This window comes from Echiichthys vipera (assembly GCF_963691815.1).
Source record: "Echiichthys vipera genome assembly, chromosome: 8".
Classification (NCBI taxonomy): Eukaryota; Metazoa; Chordata; class Actinopteri; order Perciformes; family Trachinidae; genus Echiichthys; species Echiichthys vipera.
Genome location: NC_139833.1, coordinates 18,000,400 through 18,022,690, shown reverse-complemented (window position 1 = coordinate 18,022,690; position 22,291 = coordinate 18,000,400). Strand labels below are relative to the sequence as shown.

The following is a 22,291-nucleotide window of genomic DNA, read 5'->3' as shown; positions in this document are numbered from 1 at the left end:
TAAGCGTAGCGTATAAACATCATGAAGTTTCTAAAAAAAATATTCTGTGTACAGATTTAGCTACCACATCCGTGAACATAGTGTTAGCTCAAGCTAAATATAGCACTGCCCAGCTGATTAACATTTCCAATAACCGAAAGTGTTGTAAGAAAAAAGGATAACCAATCAACCTATAAATATGTTGTAAAAAAAAGTCTAACCAATCACTTTAAATATATACTAATATCATCTGCAAGTTTCTGTTTAAGTCCCTACACTGTAGCTATGCACAGATGAAAGCGGAGTGATATAGAATTGTAACAAGGAATTGGATCTCATAGCTGTGATATACGGGAATGATATCACGCCTAAAAAACAATGAGATTGCTGGATAATCTGAGATCATTATCGTACCTTAAGAATCTTATACCATTACACAACAGTGTACCTTAGTTTAGTTTGGTTTAGTTTAGGTCTTTATTTTTTACAGGAACGATGCACAACCATTAGCATCACCGTGTGCCACTATTAGCTAAAGTGGTCTCTGTTGTCTCTTGGCAAGATTCTTCAGTTATCCATTTAGATAATGATGATGCAGATGACAGAACAGAACAAGGCAAGTGAAACATAAAAAGCAACTAAACAGAAAACCAAAAATGACAAAAAGAGCGCAAGCATCCAAAGTCATCCCAGAGCTCATATGCCCCAAATTGTAGGATAGCATACGTATAAAATAATGGAAGTAGTTTTCTAACCAGCAACTGTGCTGAGTATTTTTTAGGCTTGGACAAAAATAGAACTAGATTCATCATTAGGGTGCTAGCCACAAACCTGCCACAGCAATTCAGCCCACAACTATCTCTGGAGATAGGCCAATGCTTAATTTGGATGGAGACAAGATTTTTTTTTGACAAGAGGGTGTAGTTCGTTATACAGGTTAATTTCTGATGTAGTTGTGATGCATGTTCTACATCAATGTGGGATCAGTCTCATGTCATACCTCTGTTGAAAGTCTAAGGTCTTTTGAATGGCAAACATTGAGCTTTCAAGATAGCAGATTCCAGACAGTGTAGCCAGCCACAGAGGTTTCTGCTAACCTCCAGGCCACAAAGGTTTCAGACAGATAATCTGAAAAGGAAACTGTCGTAAACCGCTTTCCGCCCCTTAGATTGGATATATCGGGCCTTTTACCATGGGCCCCAGACAGTGAAAGGGAAAGTGAGACTGGGGCCCTGGTTGCAGTCTCTTGTGAAATATGTTCTAAACCACGGATGGAATTCTTCCCATAGCTTTAAAATGTCCAGAGCTGTAGAGCAAAGCAGTGTAGTGATGAAGGCACTGCGCTAGTCTGAAGGGAACCAGGCAGCACTTCTGGTATAGACTGCAGAGATATGTCTGTTTCCTTGTCCCAGATACTATTCAGAAATATTAGGAGTGTAGGAACCAAATCCACATCAGAGCATGAGACCTTTTCCACTACAGTCATGTCTTGATATAAAGTAAGTGCTCCACCTTTTTATTTCTGTTTTCAGCTCACATTTTAGGTCAGCTTGATCTCTGTTCTGTATTTCAGCTGTATCCAGTTCAGGAAAATGTTTGGTATTTATACCAGCTCTGCAGCAGGAGATCTAAACAGCAGAGAGCTGAGCACAGTACCAGCCCTGGCATAAATAACCTCCAAGGGAATGGGCCAGGCCTCAGCTGGGCCCGGTTTTAAAATACTAAAAATGGGGGGAGTTCCACATGTCAAAAACAGGAAGTTTGGGCCTGTAGAGTCAGTTTCAATCCCAGACCTCCAACTTCCTGTCCGGGGGTTCCACTCCAACCTTCCCACTTCCTGTGTTAGAGGACACAGCGACAGAGACCACAGAGCTTGACTTAAATTAAACTACTGAGGCTTTTCCTAGAGTTCATCATAACATAACTAACAACATATGTTATTTGAATTGATATTTTCAGCTGCTGAGCCTGATTATTGGCAGTCAGAGGACTACAGAGAAAATAATCTTAATACAAATTACAATTTTGTAGCTGCTTTGGATTTGAGTTGAGTGTTTTTAATCATATAACATGATCCTCATTAGCAGGGGATGCTCTTCCAGTTGGCATGGAATTAAAAAGCAAAGTAGGGCAGGCCATGTCTTTGCCATCATAGGTTTCAGAATTTAGGGTTCAGGGAAAGGTGTTACGCCAGCGGTCAATTCCATTTCAACTTTGCGATCCTTATCTACTGCTAAAGATCATGGGATATGGTTGAAAGCTCCAGAACAGCAACTAAATGGACTGTGTGATGAGAATATTGCTGCTTTCAAGATCAAGAATGAACTTGGAACCTCAGTTTAAAAAGATTTGAGATCTCAGACGGATGAACAGGTGTTTTACTGAGTACTAGTGTAGCTGGTAGTGGTGCTTTTTCTTGACATTGAATCAATTCATTTTAGAGAACATGCCCGGAAAAAAAAGCTCAGATGCTGCGAATATATCACACCTAAAAAAGTACAGTGTTTGACAAGTTGTGAAATACAAGACACATAAATTGTTAAATGTGAGAAGAGAGTGTGCACAGAACATGATGCTTACACTATTTGTTCGATATTTGCACATCATTTTCTGGCTCAGATGGGTAAAGTGATTTACTCATTTCACAGCAAATGTGTGATCCTGAGAGCCTTCTCTTCTGGGCTGAAGACAGACTGCAGCTGTTGTGAGTTCAGTTTCATGAGGTCTGGACAGAATCCCGGAACTTTGCTTTTGTATTTTTCATGGTTTTGACATTATGCTCTCCTCTACCCTGCGTGAAACAGTAAAATCAAAATATGACAGATTATTATTTGGGTGTTCTGTATAGTCTGAGGCCACAACTAATTTGTTGCTTGTTAACGGAGGCTGATTTGTTGTTATTTTTTTATAACGAAAAGATCATCGTTCAAGTGAGCATTTTCTCTCCCCTGGAGACATCATAAAATACATCTTATTTTCTACTGTCAGCATTTTTGGTGCCAGTGTACAAAGCTGGCAGCTTGGGTGAAACCAACAGCTCAGTGGTTTGGGGTAGAATGACCCTATTCCAGGATGCTTTTACACATTCTAATCACATTAACTCAACGGCCCACCTGTTTCACTCTGTCTTCCTCTTCTACATTTTGTTTTTGACCACACAATAATTACTTTGTCCTAAATGTGTGCTTGTTTTGAAATGGACAGCAGAATGTCAAAAGAAATGTAGTGTGCCATCATGTAACAAAGAAAGGATATGTGTTTGTGTTTTGCAGAGGTGAAGGACTACGAGCCTGCGTACGGCTGTAAAGCGCGAGAGCACCCCTGTGTGGAGAGCATGAAGGACGTGCTGAGAGACAGAGGAAGACCTGAGATCCCCGACACCTGGCTTGGGCATCAGGTCAAACTCACACTGAGCTGCTGTACTGGAATGACATTTACATACGGTTCACACAGATACTTACTGTAGCCCATATATAAACCACTATTGATCATTTTGTAGGAATTCCCTTTTTTATATTATTAATCTTTTACATGAAGGAAGCACATCATTATTGGAATGCATGCCAAGAGAACATGGTTTAGACTTAATTTGATGAATCTTAGTATCTTTTAAATGCATGCACGTATTTCCAATTCAACCCAAAAGTAATATGTTCATTTTCACATGATATTATGTTATGAAGTGTCGTTATTCGGACTGCATTAATATTCGACTCCATGTTGATTTTTACACTCACTCACATACTCTTATAAACATCTGCATGTATTTCACTTTGACTTTGTTTTAACAGGCAGTAAACTAACATTGTGAAATCAAAGGTAAATTTATACTGCGAATAGTTTTTTTGGTCAGATACAGCCAACAACTCATATTGAATCCTGTGCTGCCATCTCATGGAATGATACACACAGGAGCACCACAAGGCTGTCATATTTTTTTCACACATTGTACAGAAACTAATGCCAGCCCTCTCCTACATTTTTGGCAGTCTGTAATGCATTTTGAGAAAGAGATGGATGGTGTAAATATACTCTCAACAAGAGCATTGTGATTCATTTTGAATGCAATGAGCCTGGTTCAGCCTTGACAACCTTTAAGCAATCATTTATTCCTGCAGCTATCACAATGTAAATGTAAAAATATAAATTTATAAGTAAAATTCCAGCAAAGTCCTATTTCTAGAGTAAAGGTAGAGACATATGGTATATTACTCGATTGTAAGTTTTACTATATTGTAGCTGTTGAAGGTCGAGCCACTGTGTTTTCCAACCAAGGGGCCGGGACCCTCAAAAGAGTCACGAGAAATATCAGGGAGGCCATGAAATGATGAATGGGAGGGGGGGGGGGGGGGGGGGGGGGAGAAAAACACAAATGTGTTTTCAATTTTTGGAAGTCTTTGCTTTAATCTTTTTTTTTTTTGTACGAGTTCACAAGCTAAACAGGTGGAGAACCACTGGTTTAATCTGTAATAGTAGGTTTTTTTAATAAGCATATTTTATTTTTCTAATTATATAATCTTAATCTAAGAAGTAACATATTTTCCGCACTATAAGGCGCACCACATTATAAGGCGCACCTTCAATGAATGGCTTATTTTGAAACTTTTTTCATATATAAGGCGCACCGCATTATAAGGCGCATAGAATAGACGCTACAGTCGAGGCTGGGGTTACGTTCTGCATCCATTAGATGGAGCTGCGCTAAAGGGAATGTCAACAAAACAGTCAGGGGAGGTCATCTTGTTGCTTCCTCCACTTCCGCACCATTGATTCGTTAATGTTAAACTCTCTCGCTGCTGCTCTATTCCCGCGTTCTACTGCGTGACTAATCGCCCTGAGTTTAAACTCTGCGTTGTAAGCGTGTCTCCTATTAGGAGCCATTTTGGAGTCTTTACACAAACACACAAATGGAAATGAAACGGCACGCTTCGCGCAGTCATATACTGTATCTCAACATGCACCTTGCGTTACTTCTTCTACGGGGGAAAATAGAGTCGGCGGCTGCTTACCGTAGTTGCGAGACCTGTTGTGGCTCAATATTGGTCCATATATAAGGCGCACCGGATTATAAGGTGCACTGTCGGCTTTTGAGAAATTTGAAGCTTTTTAGGTGCACCGTAAGTGCGGAAAATACGGTAACTAAAACTTGAAGTTATTGCCGAAATGTGATATAGTAAAAGATGCTCTAATCCAAGTGTGGTGGAGTAGAAGAATGAAGTAGAATAAAATGGAAAATATTTCTAACTCAAAATTGTTGGGGGTCATGTATTAAAAGGAAACAGATGATGAAAAACCACCCAAAGCAATTTATGGTAGTAACATGTCCACTAATGCTCTTCAGTGTCTACGGGCATGTTTGAACAATACACAGAAACACACACAACCAGGATGCTCTGGTTTCTGACAGTCCTCTGCCAGCATGTATGGGCAAACAGAGGACTTCAGTAGTATAGGTGGTTAAATGTAAATGGTCATATTGCATTATAATAACCTGATATTGTTGTTTTTATTAAGAATATGTCACCTTTACTGTTTGAAGGCATTGTATTAAGTATGGAGTCTCACATCCCTGCGCTGTTCCTCTCTCTACAGGGCGTAGCGGTGATCTGCGCCACCATCACGGAATGCTGGGACCACGACCCAGAGGCCCGACTTACCGCCCACTGCGTCGCTGAACGCATCTCAGAGTTGGAGGACGAGATGGACAAACTGTCCAGCCGCAGCTCCTCGGCAGAAAAGATCCCCGCTGAGCTGAAGATCCCGATAGATGTGGAGATCCTGGGGGAAGAGATGAAAATCACAGCGATACAGGACGTCATAGCTGTGGACTGCTCTGTGAGCGATGAGAAGTGAGAGGGGAAGGTCTCCCTCCTAATGAACTCTGAGCAAGATTTATCAACGAGGGCACTTATTCTGCTTTGTTGAGATTAAAGACAGAAATCTCAGCAGTGATGTTCAGGAGTTGAGCTCCTGCGTCCAAAGACTTTGAATTGTGTCACAATGTCATATTTTATTCAAGCCCAGCAAAGAGTGAATCTGCTGGGGGATGCTTTTGGACTTCACTGCTTCTAAACCTGTAACAACTTGCCTTAATCAGCTGAAAAGCTAAAGAGCCAAAAAGCCAACGTTAACTGGAACCTTCAAAGATGTGCTGAGCATGGAGACAGTATTTTTTTTAAGAATCAGACAGGCTTCTCTCTGAGCAAAAAGGTCACGCTAGTCATGAGAAATAAACAGGGCAATAACTATTAACCCAAAGACATTTGATGTGCACTTTACCATGTGATACCTATGCATTACAGAATGCATCACAGATGTAGTCTAACATGTTGGAGATAAGGGGAGTTTGTGTCAGCAGAGATGTCGCCTTAACACTAAAAATGCTCTGGACTCCATCCTCACATTCAGGGATCCAAAAGAATGTATGTGTGTGTGTGTGTGTGTGTGTGTGTGTGTGTGTGTGTGTGTGTGTGTGTGTGTGTGTGTGTGTGTGTGTGTGTGTGTGTGTGTGTGTGTGTGTGTGTGTGTGTGTGTGTGTGTGTGTGTGTGTGTGTGTGTGTGTAAACGTGTTGTATTAACCCAGCTAATACTCAAACCTTGTTTGCCAGATAAACAAGCACAATGTACATAGAGACAATAACTGTACATAAGAGACAAATCAGCCAAAAAGGGAATATAATCCTACTACTTATCTTTGAATGCAGAGATTAAAATACTTCATAGATGTATTTTTTAAAACATTTTGTATGTGTTCCGTCTACAGTATATCGTCAGGAAACTGAGGAGTGTGCCAAAGATAATTTACCCTGCCTTATACATAAATATGTGTCATTTGTAAAATATTGTAAATCTTTTATGGATTAAAGGTATTTCTGTACTAAGATTCCGTTCTGACTCTTTCTGCCATTTAACCAAACCTAAGAGCAAGATACGAACAACTGAAGATGGATTTTCCTTCTCATTAAACACTTGTGATCCTTTTGTTCATGTTTTATTTGCTTACATAAGAAGGCCCACTTGAAAATAGCAAACTAGCTGAGTGCTTAAAGTGCAACTCCAGCAAAAATGGACCCCACAGTCTTTATCAGCATGAATATACGTCAAATAAGCCATCAGGAAAGTTTTTTTTTCGTTGGTCACCTATTGGTTAGCACTGTCGCCTCACAGCGAGAAGGTTTCAGGTTTGCATCCCGGCCTGGGCCTTTCTGTGTTGAGTTTGCATGTTCTCCCCGTGTCTGCGTGGGTTTTCCCCGGGTACTCCGGTTTCCTCCCACAGTCCAAAGACATGCAAGTGTTAGGTTAATGGATGACTCTGAAATTGCCCGTAGGTGTGAATGGTTGTCTGTCTCTGTTCGTCTCTATGTGCCCTGCGATAGACTGGCGTCCTGTCCAGGGTGTACCCTGCCTCACGCCCGATGTCAGCTGGGATCGGCTCCAGCACCCCCCGCGACCCCGACCCCGGGATAAGCGGTTGAAGATGAATGAATGAATGAACCTATTAACAGAGAAATCACGGAAAGTCGCTAACAGCCAGACATGGCTAACACTTAGTAGCTCAGGAGTTGAACTGAACTCCAGTGCATTCGGTAATCAACTTGTATGGACTGCCTCTAGATATAAAAGTAGCTGGCTGCTAAGGCTTGTGGCATTCTAAAACATTCTTTTAAATAAACTCTGGGTTCCCATACTACGTAGTTGGTGCTTGTATAGGGACTGTTATCATGTTACTGCAGACGCTTGGGGCTATTTTGAGCAATATTAGTGGTTAAAAAAAAGGTGTTTTGGATGGTTCAGCGCTCCGCCCCGGGCTACTCAGTGTTAGCCATGTCTGGCTGTTAGCGACTCTCCGGAATTTCTCTGTTGAAAGGTGACCAACAAAAAAACTGTCTTGACTGTCTTGGCTTATTTGGTTTATATTCATGCTTAAAAAGAGGGGTCAAATTTTGCCTGAGTTACACTTTAAAGGTGGAGTTTGTGATTGTAATCTGATGGGTTTTTTTGTCAAATTCAGCAGATATCTCCTCGCAGCCCGCAAGTTGTCCGTTAATTCAGGCATTCACAGACAACCCTGGTTCTGTTATTGAGAAACAAAGTGACTGGGACTGAGCCACAACACCATTACAGAAGCCATACAGAATCACTGACTCCTCCTTTAAGAAGTTTCTCACTGTCATCTTCTGCTGTGAATTATTTCATTTTTCCAGATATTTTGAGTGTGAGCTGACAAAAAGGGGTCATGTTGTTTTTCATGTTCTTTCTTATGAAGAACTAGAACGTTGTGAGTTACTTCTTATGAGCTTGGACTTTAAAGGGGCCATCTAAAAAACTCACTTTCAGTGCTTGTGCACACATACCTACCAACGCTCTAACTTCCTAAGACTAAATTTTAAACATCTGTACAAGAAATCATTGTTCATGATTAACAACACACATTGTATATAATTCAGAGCGTGTATTTTTAGTATAGTACTTGTAGCTGTTGCTTACTCGTAAACTGTAATCTTGAAACGCACATCTGATAAGATACTTCTGGAGATATTCAAGATTTCACACAAATTCGCTTTTCTTAACAGAATCCTATTTGCTTTTGCATAATATTATAAAAATGAAAAAAAAGTTTTATTTTAGCTCATGGGCTATTCCTGCTCCGACTTACATGTTCATACTGATGTGAACACCGCTTAAAAAGCAGGTCTGCACTTGATGTTTGTTTCAGTTGTCTCTTTAGAGCATTCTCACTTTAAGTGTTTTTCTTAGAAGGTTGATGAATACGAGGCTTGGTCTTGTCCTGCAACTACTAAGAAACTCCAATCTAACTTTCACTTCTTCTGCATTGTCCAGTCCCTCTGTCTTTATCTGTCTTGCATTAGTTTGATCCGAGTCTGCTCATTCCTCAATTCATTTAACTTCTCCCTCCTTTTTTTTATTCTTTCAGCCTCTCCCTTTTTTTTTTTAGCTTCCTTTCCCTTTCTCTTCATCTCCATGTATTCTTTCCTTTTTTTCTACCTCTTTCCCCTTTTCCTCCTCTTCAGTCCCTGTAGAAATGCCAAAGGGAAGTGCACCACCCCTGCCTGTGGTCCACATCCTATATATGATGCCAGACTGGTAAAAAAAATATAAAGTTTATTTTAAAACGCTGTGCAGGGTGAGGTCAGGGTGACAAAGGAACACAACAGTGCAAGACTGGTGCAAAGAGTGGGAATGACAGAAGAAGCACCTCTCTATTTTATCAGAATTTAGGAGAAAGAAATTACATAACATGCTGTATTTCACAGCAGACAAGCTTTCATAATAACTGTAAATGATCATCTGCCATATTTCATATTAGAAACTTTAGTAATTGCCACAAAAGCCACACTGAGCTGTGTCTGCCTGCTGTTTGGTGCAAACATACAGAAGAGAGGACAGAGAAGCTCAATTGATTCAACATTAATCTGTAGTCGTAGTACAGATGTAATTCGATTATAGACCTTAAGAGTATGTCTGTGTGTATGTATGTATGTATAGTAGTGTAGTATAGTATATGTTGTACCCAACCCTAGCGTAGAGTGGATTTGGTTGAGCATTTTCCCTGGAAACGGCTGTTTACTGCCGAAAACCATGCAAACCACCATTACACCTACTGTTAATATGAAAAAAACTAAAACATACAGCATCAGGCCAACAATCACCACCCTGCGGATACGTGTGTGTGTGTGTGTGTTTGTGTGCGTGTGTGTGAGTGTGCGTGTGTGCGTGCGTGTGTGTGCGTGCGTACGTACGTGCGTGTGTGTGTGTGTGGTGTAGACATTCCTCTGCAGACCAGAGTTTATACCAGAGAAATGTAATGACAGGCCAGTTATATTGAACAGGGAACAGAGGGTTCCGAATCACACGCTCTCTCTCTCTCTCTCTCTCTCTCTCTCCCTCTCTCTCTCTCTCTCCCTCTCTCTCTCTCTCTCTCTCTCTCTCTCTCTCTCTCTCTCTGCGTGCGTGCGTGTGTGTGCGTGCGTGTGCGTGTGTGTGCGTACGTACGTCCCTCTCTCTCTCTCTCTCTCTCTCTCTCACACACACACACACACACACACACACACACACACACACACACACACACACACACACACACACACACACACACACACACACACACACACACACACACACACACACACACACACACACACACACACACACACACACACACACACACACAGACCTTTCTCTTTCCTTCCACTCCTTCTTTCTGGTTCTCTCTTGTTATTTCCATCATAAAGCCCAAGTTCTCCTCATGGCAGTCTTTGCTGGTGTATTCCTGGCATCACTGACTCTCATCACAGGCAAACATCCTGTGTCCACAATTAACTCCTGGCCTCTGTGCCATTCCTTTACAGGCATCAGTAGTGCTGCAGTGTTTTGTATATATTCTAGAGAGGAGTACTCAGTTGCCTCCAACACTCGCTGTTTTTGCAGGTTATTTCCAAGTGTTATGCACCTGCCTGGCACAGACACTGGATATGAGATTACAGCTTCATTTTTCCACACAGCGTTTAGCAAATAGCACAGAAAACCAAAACGAATTTGGACACAGCCAAGTTAGATTTAAATAGTTTACTATTTCAATAGTTACTGCCATGCTATTATTTTACTGCAGTCTGCAGGGAAACATGTGTTCTCTATGCTTGACTACCAATTTCCACATAGCACATGACTGCTGTATTGAGAGGAAGAACATATCTGCCCTCTAGTGGATAAAAGTCATGCTAACAAATAGACTTGACTACTGACTTACTTGACTAATTTCAGTGAAACATGCTCTGTGTTTTAGTCAGCAAATACTGTTCAAAAGGAGCCTGCTGCCTGTTGTTTGACACAGTATGCTGCTTAATTTACCCGTGTTTGACCCGCTAATTATTGCTTCAAAGATTTTTTTGCAACAAATATTCAATATCAGGCTTCTGTCTGCAGCAATATGAATCACAGTCAAGTATTACTGTTTGGATAGTAAGTCAATTGCAGCCTGACAGGTAAGCTGGCCACAGAAAAATGATCCCTAATGTTAGTATAATACAGAATACTATATATAGTATATTGAGACAGACTGTTTACAGGTTGTTGTTTTTTTTTCTTTCGATTTCTAACATGCATTGGTCAGAAATTATGTCTCATCATCAAAAGTCTTCACAGTCAGCGAAACAGAAGTCTCTGTGGACGAACAAGTGAATCATTTCTCATTGGTTTCACACAAAATGCATTTAATTCCCAAAAAAGGAGTCTTTTCTCATTCATACACCACCACCTGCTAAACACTTTGTAATTACAGCACAGTTTTCAAAACTGTTTAAAAAAACCACATTCAAGATCACATACATATCTATATATAAAATAATAGCAGAATATTTACAATACAATGAAATAATAATCATTCCAATCAATACACATCGGACTGCAAATTCAGCTGAAAAAGAAGATGTAAGATGTGATATTGATGAGAACTTGTAGACAAATCCAGGAGAGGGAGGACTCTCATAGTGCATAAAGTATGAGTGATTAAACTGTACATGTTGTTGCTTATTGCAGCCCCGGGATTTAATTCATTGTTTGTTTCAACTTTTTCAAAGACAAATTACTTTACGCAAATATCTAGAAAAAATGAAGGATATCGAAGGATATTGAAGTAAATTTCTATGTTTCGGATTTATTTTTGGTACGCACTTTAATTAGTGCAGTCAAAACCGTTAAAATGAGTTAATCTTATTCTAAAATATTGATTTATGTGAATAAATGACTCATGCTTCAAATTTAAAAGTTGATAATTAATGTAATGGCCCCTGTTGTCAGTGATTTTTTTTTAGCACAGTGTGTTATGAGTGACAGCTTATGCTTTATGAGTGAGAATTGTTGCCAGTGTTCTGGTCCAACAGGCTTATGTTGAGACGTGTGTGAAGTGTTTCAGTGGTTTAAGTGAGTTTGGGAGTTTTTGAGTGGGAGGTGTTTGACCAAGATGCATGTTGGTAATGCGGACTGTATGAAAAGTGGCTTCCGTACTCACCGATGCTTGTTCACAATTGATATAACCTGAAATTTAAATAGTGTATTTCTGTGGACTCATCAAGTCACTGGCCCTGAGCCAGCACCGTTATATCGTTTGTGAAAGGGTAATAAGGATTATCTAGACCAGGTAAAAAATCTTTTTCTGGCCAGTCATCAGGCCAAGGGTCTCTTTCTTTCATGCTTTCCTCAGCCTCAGTGGCAAGCTCGGCCCCGCTCTCCTCCTTCCACAGCCTCTTGTGCCCCTCCTTGAGCTTGATCTAGGTGCGGTTGATCGTGTGGAAGATAGATGTGGAAGGGAAAGCGATGATGAGGATCCCTGATAAGATGCTGACCAGTGCTACCAGTTGGCCTGGAATGTTGCGGGGCACCATGTCACCGTACCCTACTGTGGTCACTGAGATGATGGACCACCAGAATGACGCTGGGATGCTGCTGAAGCTGAGCTGGGGCGACCTAGCAGCGTTCTGAGCCAGCTCACTCTCAGCCAGATGTACCAAAGGGGAGAAGAGAGTCCCAGAGATGCAAATGAAAAGCAACAGCAGGCCGAAGTCTGTCATACTCCGCTGAACAGTCAGCCCCAAGGTCTGCAGACCGAGAGAGTGGCGGGCCAGCCTCATCACATACATGATACGCAGGGCCCTCATCACACGTAGGATTAGACCCAGTTTATGCAGGGTGCTCTTTCCTGCACTGGCCCCAATATCCTGAACAGACTCATCCCTGAGATACAGAAACAGTGAAACATAGTAGGGTTAGATGGCAGCAGTATCAATTATGTTCAGAGGACTACGGGCGAACTCCAGCTTGTTCTGTAAGTGAAAAAAATGCACTAGAAACTCTAAGGAGAACCAAGCAACACAAGCTGATTCCACCATGAACAAGTTGCAGCACTTTTGGGAGCATTAACCCTGTGGAGACAACAAAAGACAAAGCTATTGAGTATGTTTGAGTGAAAAAGGTTTTATGCTAAAGTACCCCACTAGTGTTTCATCACCATAGCTCTAATTTCAGGTCAGTTTTAGCCTGGACACCAGATGAATCAGCCAAGATCATGTTTCATTTGCTCTGACAGGTATGTCTGGCCCCTCTCCCATTCAGACAATCTTTTTAGCCTGCCAGATCCTGGGGAAGCCAATCACAACTGTTTATCTGTGTGACAGGTTTAAAATGATGACTTAGAGAGGTGCATCGTAGTTACTGACATAATTCGTGTCCTCCTTCGAGAGCAACGTGCAGGCTCACGAAACTCAGATCACAAACAGTGCTAATCAAATATTAATCAAGATAATGTTACTGTATTGACCTTTTTCTCACCTCAAATGTTTTCAAGAACACATTTTAGTGTACTGCTTACCTGTAATTTAAGAAATTTTAACATTAAATGCAACATATTCACATATTTTACCCTTGCAGATCAGTTTAATAGTAGTGAAAAAATAGCTGTAGATTGTCATCTTTTTGGATTTATCGACAGCATAGCTTTTTAAATGCATTGTTCAGAGGATTATTTAATGCAGATCACATAAAAGGGTGGAACTCAATTGAATCTTCTAATAAGAAGTTTCAAAAAATTCAACCCTGTTTAAATTTTTTGTTATTAACCCTTTTAGTTTTTACCCTTTTGAGACAGGGTTAAAGTTTCTGTCTAATTGTAGTCATAACTCCATATTTTTGCTATGATAACGACACCACATGGCATTTAGGACATCATAAAATTACATTATTTTGCAACACTGTTTATTTTTTCCTAAACAATTCACTATCATGTATTCATACAACAGAGCTGAACTGTGGAACTTGGCGATCTCAGTCTCACAATAAAAACAATTAATATAGCGAAGAAAATATGCTGGCATTTGCCTTTCTCTGCAGCAAGTTCTTCAAAATACTTTTGTGATGTTACTTCCTCAATGACAGGGATTAACCCAATAAATAGGGGTAAATGTTTGGCATGACTGGGGTTGAATCAAGTGTGTTAATGTTGCAATTTAATAACTAGTTAATGTATTTTTTCAGAATTAAATATTTTAGTTAACTTAGACAAACATATTATTATATTAGCAGTAAAATGTTGGTATTAATTTCAATCACCAGGTTAGTGCTACAAATCAAAAAAACGTTCCATGCATCGTAGTGGCAGCTAGCTAGCTGTTGGCTGCTGGCTAACCTTAGCTTGAGAATCTGATTCTGTTGGAAACACTGCGGCTATTTCAATAGAATGGTATGACATGAATAAACTTTACTAAACAAACGTGAACAAAACATTAATACATCATCCGTGAACATTATCTCTGCCTTCATCACCAATGGTCGTTGCCAATCAAGACAATGACTCTCACAATCCCCTGCTCCATCACAACGTCATAAAAGCCCTTCTTTTGTTATTACCTTGAGAATGACACACCTAGTGGCAGAAAACTATATATTGTACATTAAAGGCTGGCACGGTGCATCAATAGAAGATCTGATCATCAATATGTAAATGAAAGACATAGTATTGTATCAATTTTACCATCAAGTGTCAATAGATGATCCCCCATGAAATGTCTGAGAAGGAAAGGTAATTTTAAAAAATGTCTTCATTTTGGGACTAAGAATCAAATACAACAGTAATTATGACAAATGATAGAATGTCCTCGGAAGTGGTTGGATAGTGCTCTGTATTTGGACCTGAAATTACAATACATTGCATTGCATTGGTTCATACATACCATGGCCTCTTCCTGTTGTTGGTCTGACATGCTGCCCATACACAGGCTAACCACAGTGACCACCACCATGATGACAGACAGTAAAGCAAACACTTTCCCTGCTAAACCTGAGTGAGGGTTCTCCATCGCTTCTCTAATTATGTGGAATAGACTACCCTCTGCCCTCAGCGCCCTCTTTCTCTGAAGCCACTCATCCTCCTTGCATTGATGCTCCGCCACCTTCTTGACGGAACAGATCACCCAATGGCGGCAGCAGGGCTCCATCTGTTCTACATCAATGCCGCAGTACAGCAGCTCGCCATGCAGGGCCACATTGCAGACCTCCTGGAGCAAACGTAACCTGCCATTTGCCAGGAAGTTTAGAATAGCCCGAAAGGCTACAGGGTCACGGTCAAAGAAGAATTCATGTAGCATCTCATCATAGTCGTCACAAAATTCTGCTATCTCCCTCAAGGTGTTACAGAAGCGCAGGCGACTCAGGCGGCTCTCTGGGAAGTCCTCCAGGGTGCTCCAGGGGAAGGCATACCAGATGCCCCCCACATTGATGAGGGCCTGTTGGGAGGGATTAAGGTACGATGCCGCTGGCCCACAAAACAATTGAGCGCGCTGAAAGAACAAGCCTTTGACTGTGGAAGTCTCAGTGTCTGAGAAGATGTGCTGGTAACTGTCTTCACTACCGAAGGAGTGGTCATCAAAGCCAGTACCGATGATGGCCATGGTGGTTATTTGGTATTTGACACAAGAACTTCACTGTTGAGTCTGACTGGTTTTGAAGAAAATCCTGAAATTATGAAATGTTTTGGTTATTTTTACAGGATTTAAATTTACAATCTTTCAATATAGAGTGTTTTACCGTCTTTCAAGCCCAACAACCCCATTTCCAGCAGCAGACAGCTGTTTTTCAATATGCTCAGATAAACTATGGCCTAGGCCTACACTTCTAGCACCAAACAGCAAACAGACAAATTTAGTAACTAGCTTGTGAATATAGTGGCACATAAAGCAGCTAATAAGCTACAGGGAGAGTGAACATTGATCAGGTTGCCAGACACCTCACTTCGATTAAATGCTAATGTTGCTCTGTATCTGCTTAATGATTTACTAAAATGTTAGCCATAACAACTTAATGATAATATGCCAACTGCTGTGACTTTAGCTCGTTCCACTGCCTCCAAGTGGCAAAATATTACATATTATAATGATATAAACATGTTTTAATTCAATGCAGCTTTAAAGTTGTTTGGACTTTTTATTTTAAGACATTCTTTATTGTAGTGGTTTCAGAGGGGTTTTAGCTGGTTACTTAATACAGCTTATTATTTTCACCTCAAAAGCTGATACAAATAAAATGTATTGTGTGTGTACACTTTCAACATTTACAGGTAAGGATCTCAGTCTCCTTGATCACTGAAATAAAGAAAATAATTAGATCATCAAGGAGTAAGTCCCTGTTTTTGGTATTTCCTTTGTATCTTTGCTTTGCTGTCAGCTGATATTCAATTCAATCTCAGGTCTCCATACATGACATGACAAAATGTTGACAGTGTGTTGACGCTCTACTCATAAAGGTTTTTTATAACTCACCTTAAACTGGTGTCAGGGTGTACAAAGCCATTCAAAATGAAAATAAATTTTTCCATATCCTCCTGTCGGCTCTGATTCATTTACCGAATAGAAAATGTGATGTGCAATGACAGCAATCAAATGTGTCGTCATACTTGCAAAAGTCGGAAGTTGAAGTGAAAGAGGAACAAAACTCTCCCATCTGTCAATTCATGTCCTCTCATTACTCCAGTGTTTGGTTGACTAATGGATGACCTTGGTCATTCTAAACTTATCGGGATACTTTGTGTCCAGTTTGGTCTAAAACATCCATTCACTTTGTCACACAAGCTTTTAGCCTTAATGCATCAAATGCCTGACAGACAACATCAGAAGACTGACTCATCCACAGGGGGAGGACTAATGAGATTAATTTCAAGAGGATAAAGAGCCAAAGACAAACACACCAATGTAGCAGAGCATGTATAACAGAAAATACACCAACAGCAGACAGATTGTGCATTTGGGATTTGCAATGGAAAACGTGAAAATGAACTGCAGCCTAATCAAGTATTAGTTTGTTGATTTGAAAACATTTGTAATAAAAAAAAATCATAATTTGCAGATGTTTGTACAATTGGGTATTATGGCATACATTTGAAATACTACTGAGATCTTTCTCTGGTTAAAGTTGTATTCTGTAAGAATTGAGATAAGTTGTTTCTAGCAAAATCTTTGGGTAAGCTGTTATTGTAGACAAGCTTGTTCTTTCAGAGCCCTCATCTTGTTGCTATGTGTGTTGGCTTTTTTTATGCTTGTTTGTAAACTTTATTGACACGTTCACCTCTCTACTTCCAGTCCGTCCCCTGTATGTAACTCTCTTAAATCCACACACACACACACACACACACACACACACACACACACACACACACACACACACACACACACACACACACACACACACACACACACACACACACACACACACACACACACACACACACACACACACACACACACACACACACACACACACACACACACACACACACACACACACACACACACACACATTCCTACTACACTTCTGCCCTTACTACAATGAATGTCGCCACCTTTAATATGTCCATGGTCGCCATGGGCATGTAGAAGTGCTTTCATTAGTGGGTCATATGATCAATCACCATTGTTTTAACTCACTCTTTGCTGGATAGGAACTTAAAAGACTATTACATAGATGAAAATCTTATTTCAGCTTTATTTTTTTACTCTAACTACAGTAGATCCTCTGTAGATGTTCCTCTGATGGGAAAGAAGATTGGATAAAGTATTCTAACATTGTCATGGTAGTGTATAAGGCCATGTTCTACTCACTGATTTATAGTCATTGCAGGATTTAAGCACCTTAGCAGATTTCCCTTCTCGTCACATATCTTTTTCACATATCAATAAACCGCCCCACATGAGATGTACCACAGTAAGAGCAGACTCAGTAATTTTCAGCGGGGATGAGAGGACAATGTTCTGTCTAGTGGTCCAGTGGTGCAGATACTGACAGCTGACTAAATGAGAGCTGCACAACATGGAGTGTGATTCCACGCCTGTTTGTGTATCTTCCCTGCACTGGTTTCTCATCTGTAAAACAATCTACAAGAAAAAGATAAATAGGTGAACAAAGGCTTGATTTGATTTGACAAAGCAAAAACAAGATGAAGGCTGCATGATTAGTGACTGTTGAGTCACTCTGCCATTTAATTTTGACATTTATTGGTACCGCAAGGGCAGAGTGTAATATGAATTATAAAATATAGTGCACAATAACCTCTGGGGAAAAATCTGGATGGCTTTATAAAAATGTGAATAAAGTAGTGGTTACTCTGGGTTTTATTCATAGGAAATATAACTAGAAAATAACAATAAATGATTTGTATATAGTAACATATTTGTACAAATCATAGTAATTGTTTTAGGTAGCACTCCCGTCTTCTCAAGTAATGGGCTGGAGAGGTGAGTGTATGATGTAAGTATCCTAAAAGTGTTATCCCTCAATATGGAGCTGTCTGCAGATTCTGTATGGTATAAAAGCAGGTAGATGAAGGGACCAGGTCATAGTGGAGGTTCTACATGATGAATCCATAAATAAACTTGGACTTTAATCCCTACGTTCTTTAATGTAATATATGCTGCTATTAATCGCACCGCTGTCACATTATCAGCACCTCTGTCACATTATCAGCACCTCTGACTTCACCATGACATTTGTCTCCAAATACTCATATATTTGTAGTTAGGTAGCCTAATATTTTATTTATTTAGTTGATGTACCTCATATTGCTAATCTGTTTCTTTATTAACATATATGTTTCTGTTGTTACTATTGTACTGCTACAAAAACAAAATTCCAATCAATCAATAAAGGTGTATATTGTCTTGTAAAAGGAAATGTTAAATATAATTAAAGGTAGGCAATAAAAACATATTACAACATTGAATAAAAACAGCCAAGGACATACAATTGACATTACACAAAAAGGGAAAAAACAGTGTCAGATGGTGACTAAGTGCTATGCAAACTATGTTGGTCCTGTGATACCGCATAAGCATCACAAGATGACACCATGGGACCCCAAAAGAATAAAATCAGATCAGATCAGAAAACCATATGACTGTAATTCCTAAAAAGTGTCATTAAATGGTGCCAAAAAAGACATACATTGTAGACACTGAATATAGTGGTTCAGAAATGAAGGTTGACTTTATTGCAGCACAGGGCGACTGGATCTGAGTGACTGGGGTGCAGGGAGATCCAGGAGGAACAAGTTGGCTACTACTCTTTCTCTGTGAATGATGTCATTTGTTTGTTTTTTATAGCATTACATTGTTTGATCTGTGTAAAATACACATTTTAAATATAAAAAATTGTCCATGGGCCAGAGGCTAAAGCCTTAAGAGCCTGGGTAGTGGCTATAATGTCACTTCCCGTACACAGTTTAATAAATTGTTTTCTATAACAAACAACACAAATGAAACAGATGAGCACCTCTACACTAGGGAGGTAGATACTTCCATCTTGCTGACATATACTGAATTAACAGCATTAGTTACTAAATAAATGGGAGTGAAAGACAATGTTGATATTTTTTTTGCGGGACCAGGAAACAGGAGTCATTTTTTTTTAATTTCCCATGTCTCTAGTGGAGATTACACCGGCTTCGTGAGTTGAGTGCAGGCAGCCAGCATTTCTGATCTATGATTTCAACTGATATTCAACACAGTACCATGCTCACAGACTGTAAGACACCGACCCTCACGGCCCGAATCCTCCCGCTGCTCCAGATTAGCATCTTGTGTATGTGCCATCGATAGCAGGCTGTATTGCAAGTCATTGTGCATGTGCGGCTATTTAATGAGCATAACAGAGCTAACGTTAGCACGTTGTGTTCCTAAACCACCTGTTGGTGCAGTCAGTCGAAGAGCAAACCATCTTGTCACTTATGGTAACACCCCCACACGAATGACCGCAGTCCAGGTCGAGATAACGGAGTTAGCATGCTAATCCTGACAACTAGCCTCCGAGGAGAAGTGAGGGCCAGCTGCTAGCTGTCCCTCAAGAGGCCGCGCCCCTAATTATTCGTAAACTTTAACCTCCAATAAAATAAAAACTAGGCTGGTACAAAAAAATTCACCACCCCTCAGTGTTGTCATGAAGATTTGACCTGATCATACAGACTAGAATGTTTTTTTTTTTTACTAGGCCTTAAATAGGTTTAATTATGCTGTGAAAATGGCCTGTCTAACATGGGGGTAGATGAAAAATTGCTCTATTGTGCAAACTACTCCTAGTGGACACTCAGAGAACTCGGCACTTCCGTATTGGATCAACCAGGAAGTCACTGTGGTGGGGGCTTGGTTCAAAATGTGGCAAGACTCATGTGTTCCTAGTACAGCAAAGCTAAAAACACAGTGAATAATATCAAAGCTGCACAAAGGACATTGGCCTTTGGGTCAAATCACAAACAGTGAGACTATCACTTGTTAGCATCACAGGCCCAGAAGGCACTCAATATGAGGGCACAGTTCCTTAAAGTTGTACTCCGTAAGAATTCAGATACGCTGTTTCTAGCGGCCTCTTTGGCCGAGCCTGTTCACAGTTACTATCGGTCATTAAAGCTGTGTTTTAAATCATAGCTGATGGTTAGTTGATAAATAGAAATCCAGGGCTATTAAATGCTCTGGAGAATCAGTCAATGCACATACATGTTGCAAACTTTAGTCTGTAGATCTCACTTTACAGAGTTATAAACAAGAGATGACAGAGTATAGAGAAAGAGCTGATTAACAAAAAATAAAATATACGGATATTGGCCTTTCCTTGCAGCAAGTTCTTTGTGATGTCACTTCCTCAGTGCTGATTCAGTGCCTTTTGTGATTTCACGTCCTCAATGCCTCACAGTGACTGATCCATTATTTTTACCATCCATTTTTTTTTGTTAATGGTTTGACGTTACCAGGTTCAAAACAAAACTACAGGAACATGTGTCAGTATTGCAATTTCGAAGATAATTCATGTATTTTTTCAGAAAAGTTAGTTTTATAGTCAAAGTAGACAAACATATTATTAAATTAACATTATGCAGAGGTAAGTTGGTTGCATTTTTATTTGTTTGATATTCAATGAAAATGTAACAGAAAACATGCTAAATGTGTATCGTCTTCTACATTACATACACAAGCCATTTAAAAAAAAAATCAAAGAAAATATTTAGTTTTTTACATTATAATGCAAATACACCTTGTCCTATTAATTGGTGTCTTGTACGTGCATTTTGTGGTTTCTGTTAATTGTGGTTTCTTTTAATTGCATATTTATGTTAGTCTAGGGGAACTAAAGCGCACTCAATTCAGATAATCACCCAACAAATTACAGCAAAGTTATATATATATACTGTATATATATATATATATGGTTGTTTGTAACGAATTGTTATATTTTTTAGATTGGCTTCAATTAATCCATATGGGAGAAACACAGCACATATATATGTTGCATATGTCAATACAATATAATATATCATAGTTGCCTATGTCAATCCACTCAGATCATCATTCTGCAGGCGCTGGCGTTGATTCCAGTGATCTACAAATCATCACCATACAGATCCGTGCCATTTTTACAAGTCAGAGGCCAGACAGCCCTTCAATTTTCTTTATTGAACAATTTAAATGTACAAAAATACATACGATAAACAGCACATTGGTCACATAGTTCATAAATCAATCAAAGAGAGTACAAATAATAATAATAATGATAATAATAGTCATAATAATAATAATAATAAAAACCAGACAATTAAATAAATAATACTAACTAAAAATAAATAAATAAACAATAGATAGTATTCCTTTTTTTGTTATTTACCAAGGCCAGTGATTTAAGCAAAGAGGTCAGATCTAGGAGGAAATGAGCAAATTTAGGTAGAGATTTTGCACATTATGAATAAAGAATTTCATGTGTAGGATAACAAAGTGCACCAGGTGTTCAAGAGCATTATTAAGGGTAAGGGAGTAGACAGAGTAAGCAGCATAAAAAAACGAGATTCAACATCACTCCAAAACTTCTTAGATATATAACAATAGTTGTGATATATTGTTTCTGTGTCCATTTGCAACAACATATACGCACTAAGCAATGCTACTACTAACTGCGTATATATTATGCAGTATTTTAAAATGTACTTCTCTAGCCTTGTTAGACATGCAATACTTGTAGGGTAGAAGCCAAGCTCTTCCAGTTTATATCCTATATTAAGGACCCCCAATAAAACGTTCCTCTAGGCACAACTCTATTCATTCTTTGAAAACACTGGTGTATATGTTTATTATTACACTTTCTATCGGTTAGTTCAATTCCACTCAGCATCAGTACAGGTTGACTTGCTTTATATTCACTGTAACTCAAGTGGTTTTTTACAAGTTGAATGAACTCTATTGGAGCCAGACAGCCCTGCGTGCGTACGTCAACACTC

The 22,291-nt window shown here is 39.6% G+C and overlaps 1 protein-coding gene and 1 pseudogene across 2 annotated transcripts in view; one reads left to right on the top strand and one right to left on the bottom strand.

Annotated features, from left to right (window-relative positions):
* The window catches only part of LOC310950203 (TGF-beta receptor type-2-like), a 38,069-nt gene extending 31,290 nt beyond the window's left edge, over nucleotides 1–6,779 (top strand). Inside the window, exons 9-10 of the mRNA XM_083917881.1 lie at nucleotides 3,252–3,376; nucleotides 5,572–6,779. Coding sequence (XP_083774007.1) covers nucleotides 3,252–3,376; nucleotides 5,572–5,832 — 386 coding nt within the window. The 3' untranslated portion in view covers nucleotides 5,833–6,779. The remainder of the gene's footprint in view (nucleotides 1–3,251; nucleotides 3,377–5,571) is intronic.
* A 5,292-nt stretch (nucleotides 6,780–12,071) lies between these two features.
* LOC310950608 (voltage-gated potassium channel regulatory subunit KCNG4-like) lies at nucleotides 12,072–15,437 on the bottom strand (annotated as a pseudogene). Its single transcript has 2 exons — nucleotides 14,721–15,437; nucleotides 12,072–12,917 (listed from the first exon to the last, which is right to left on the bottom strand). The product of its transcript is annotated as a voltage-gated potassium channel regulatory subunit KCNG4-like (transcript).
* Between the last annotated feature and the right edge of the window lie 6,854 nt (nucleotides 15,438–22,291).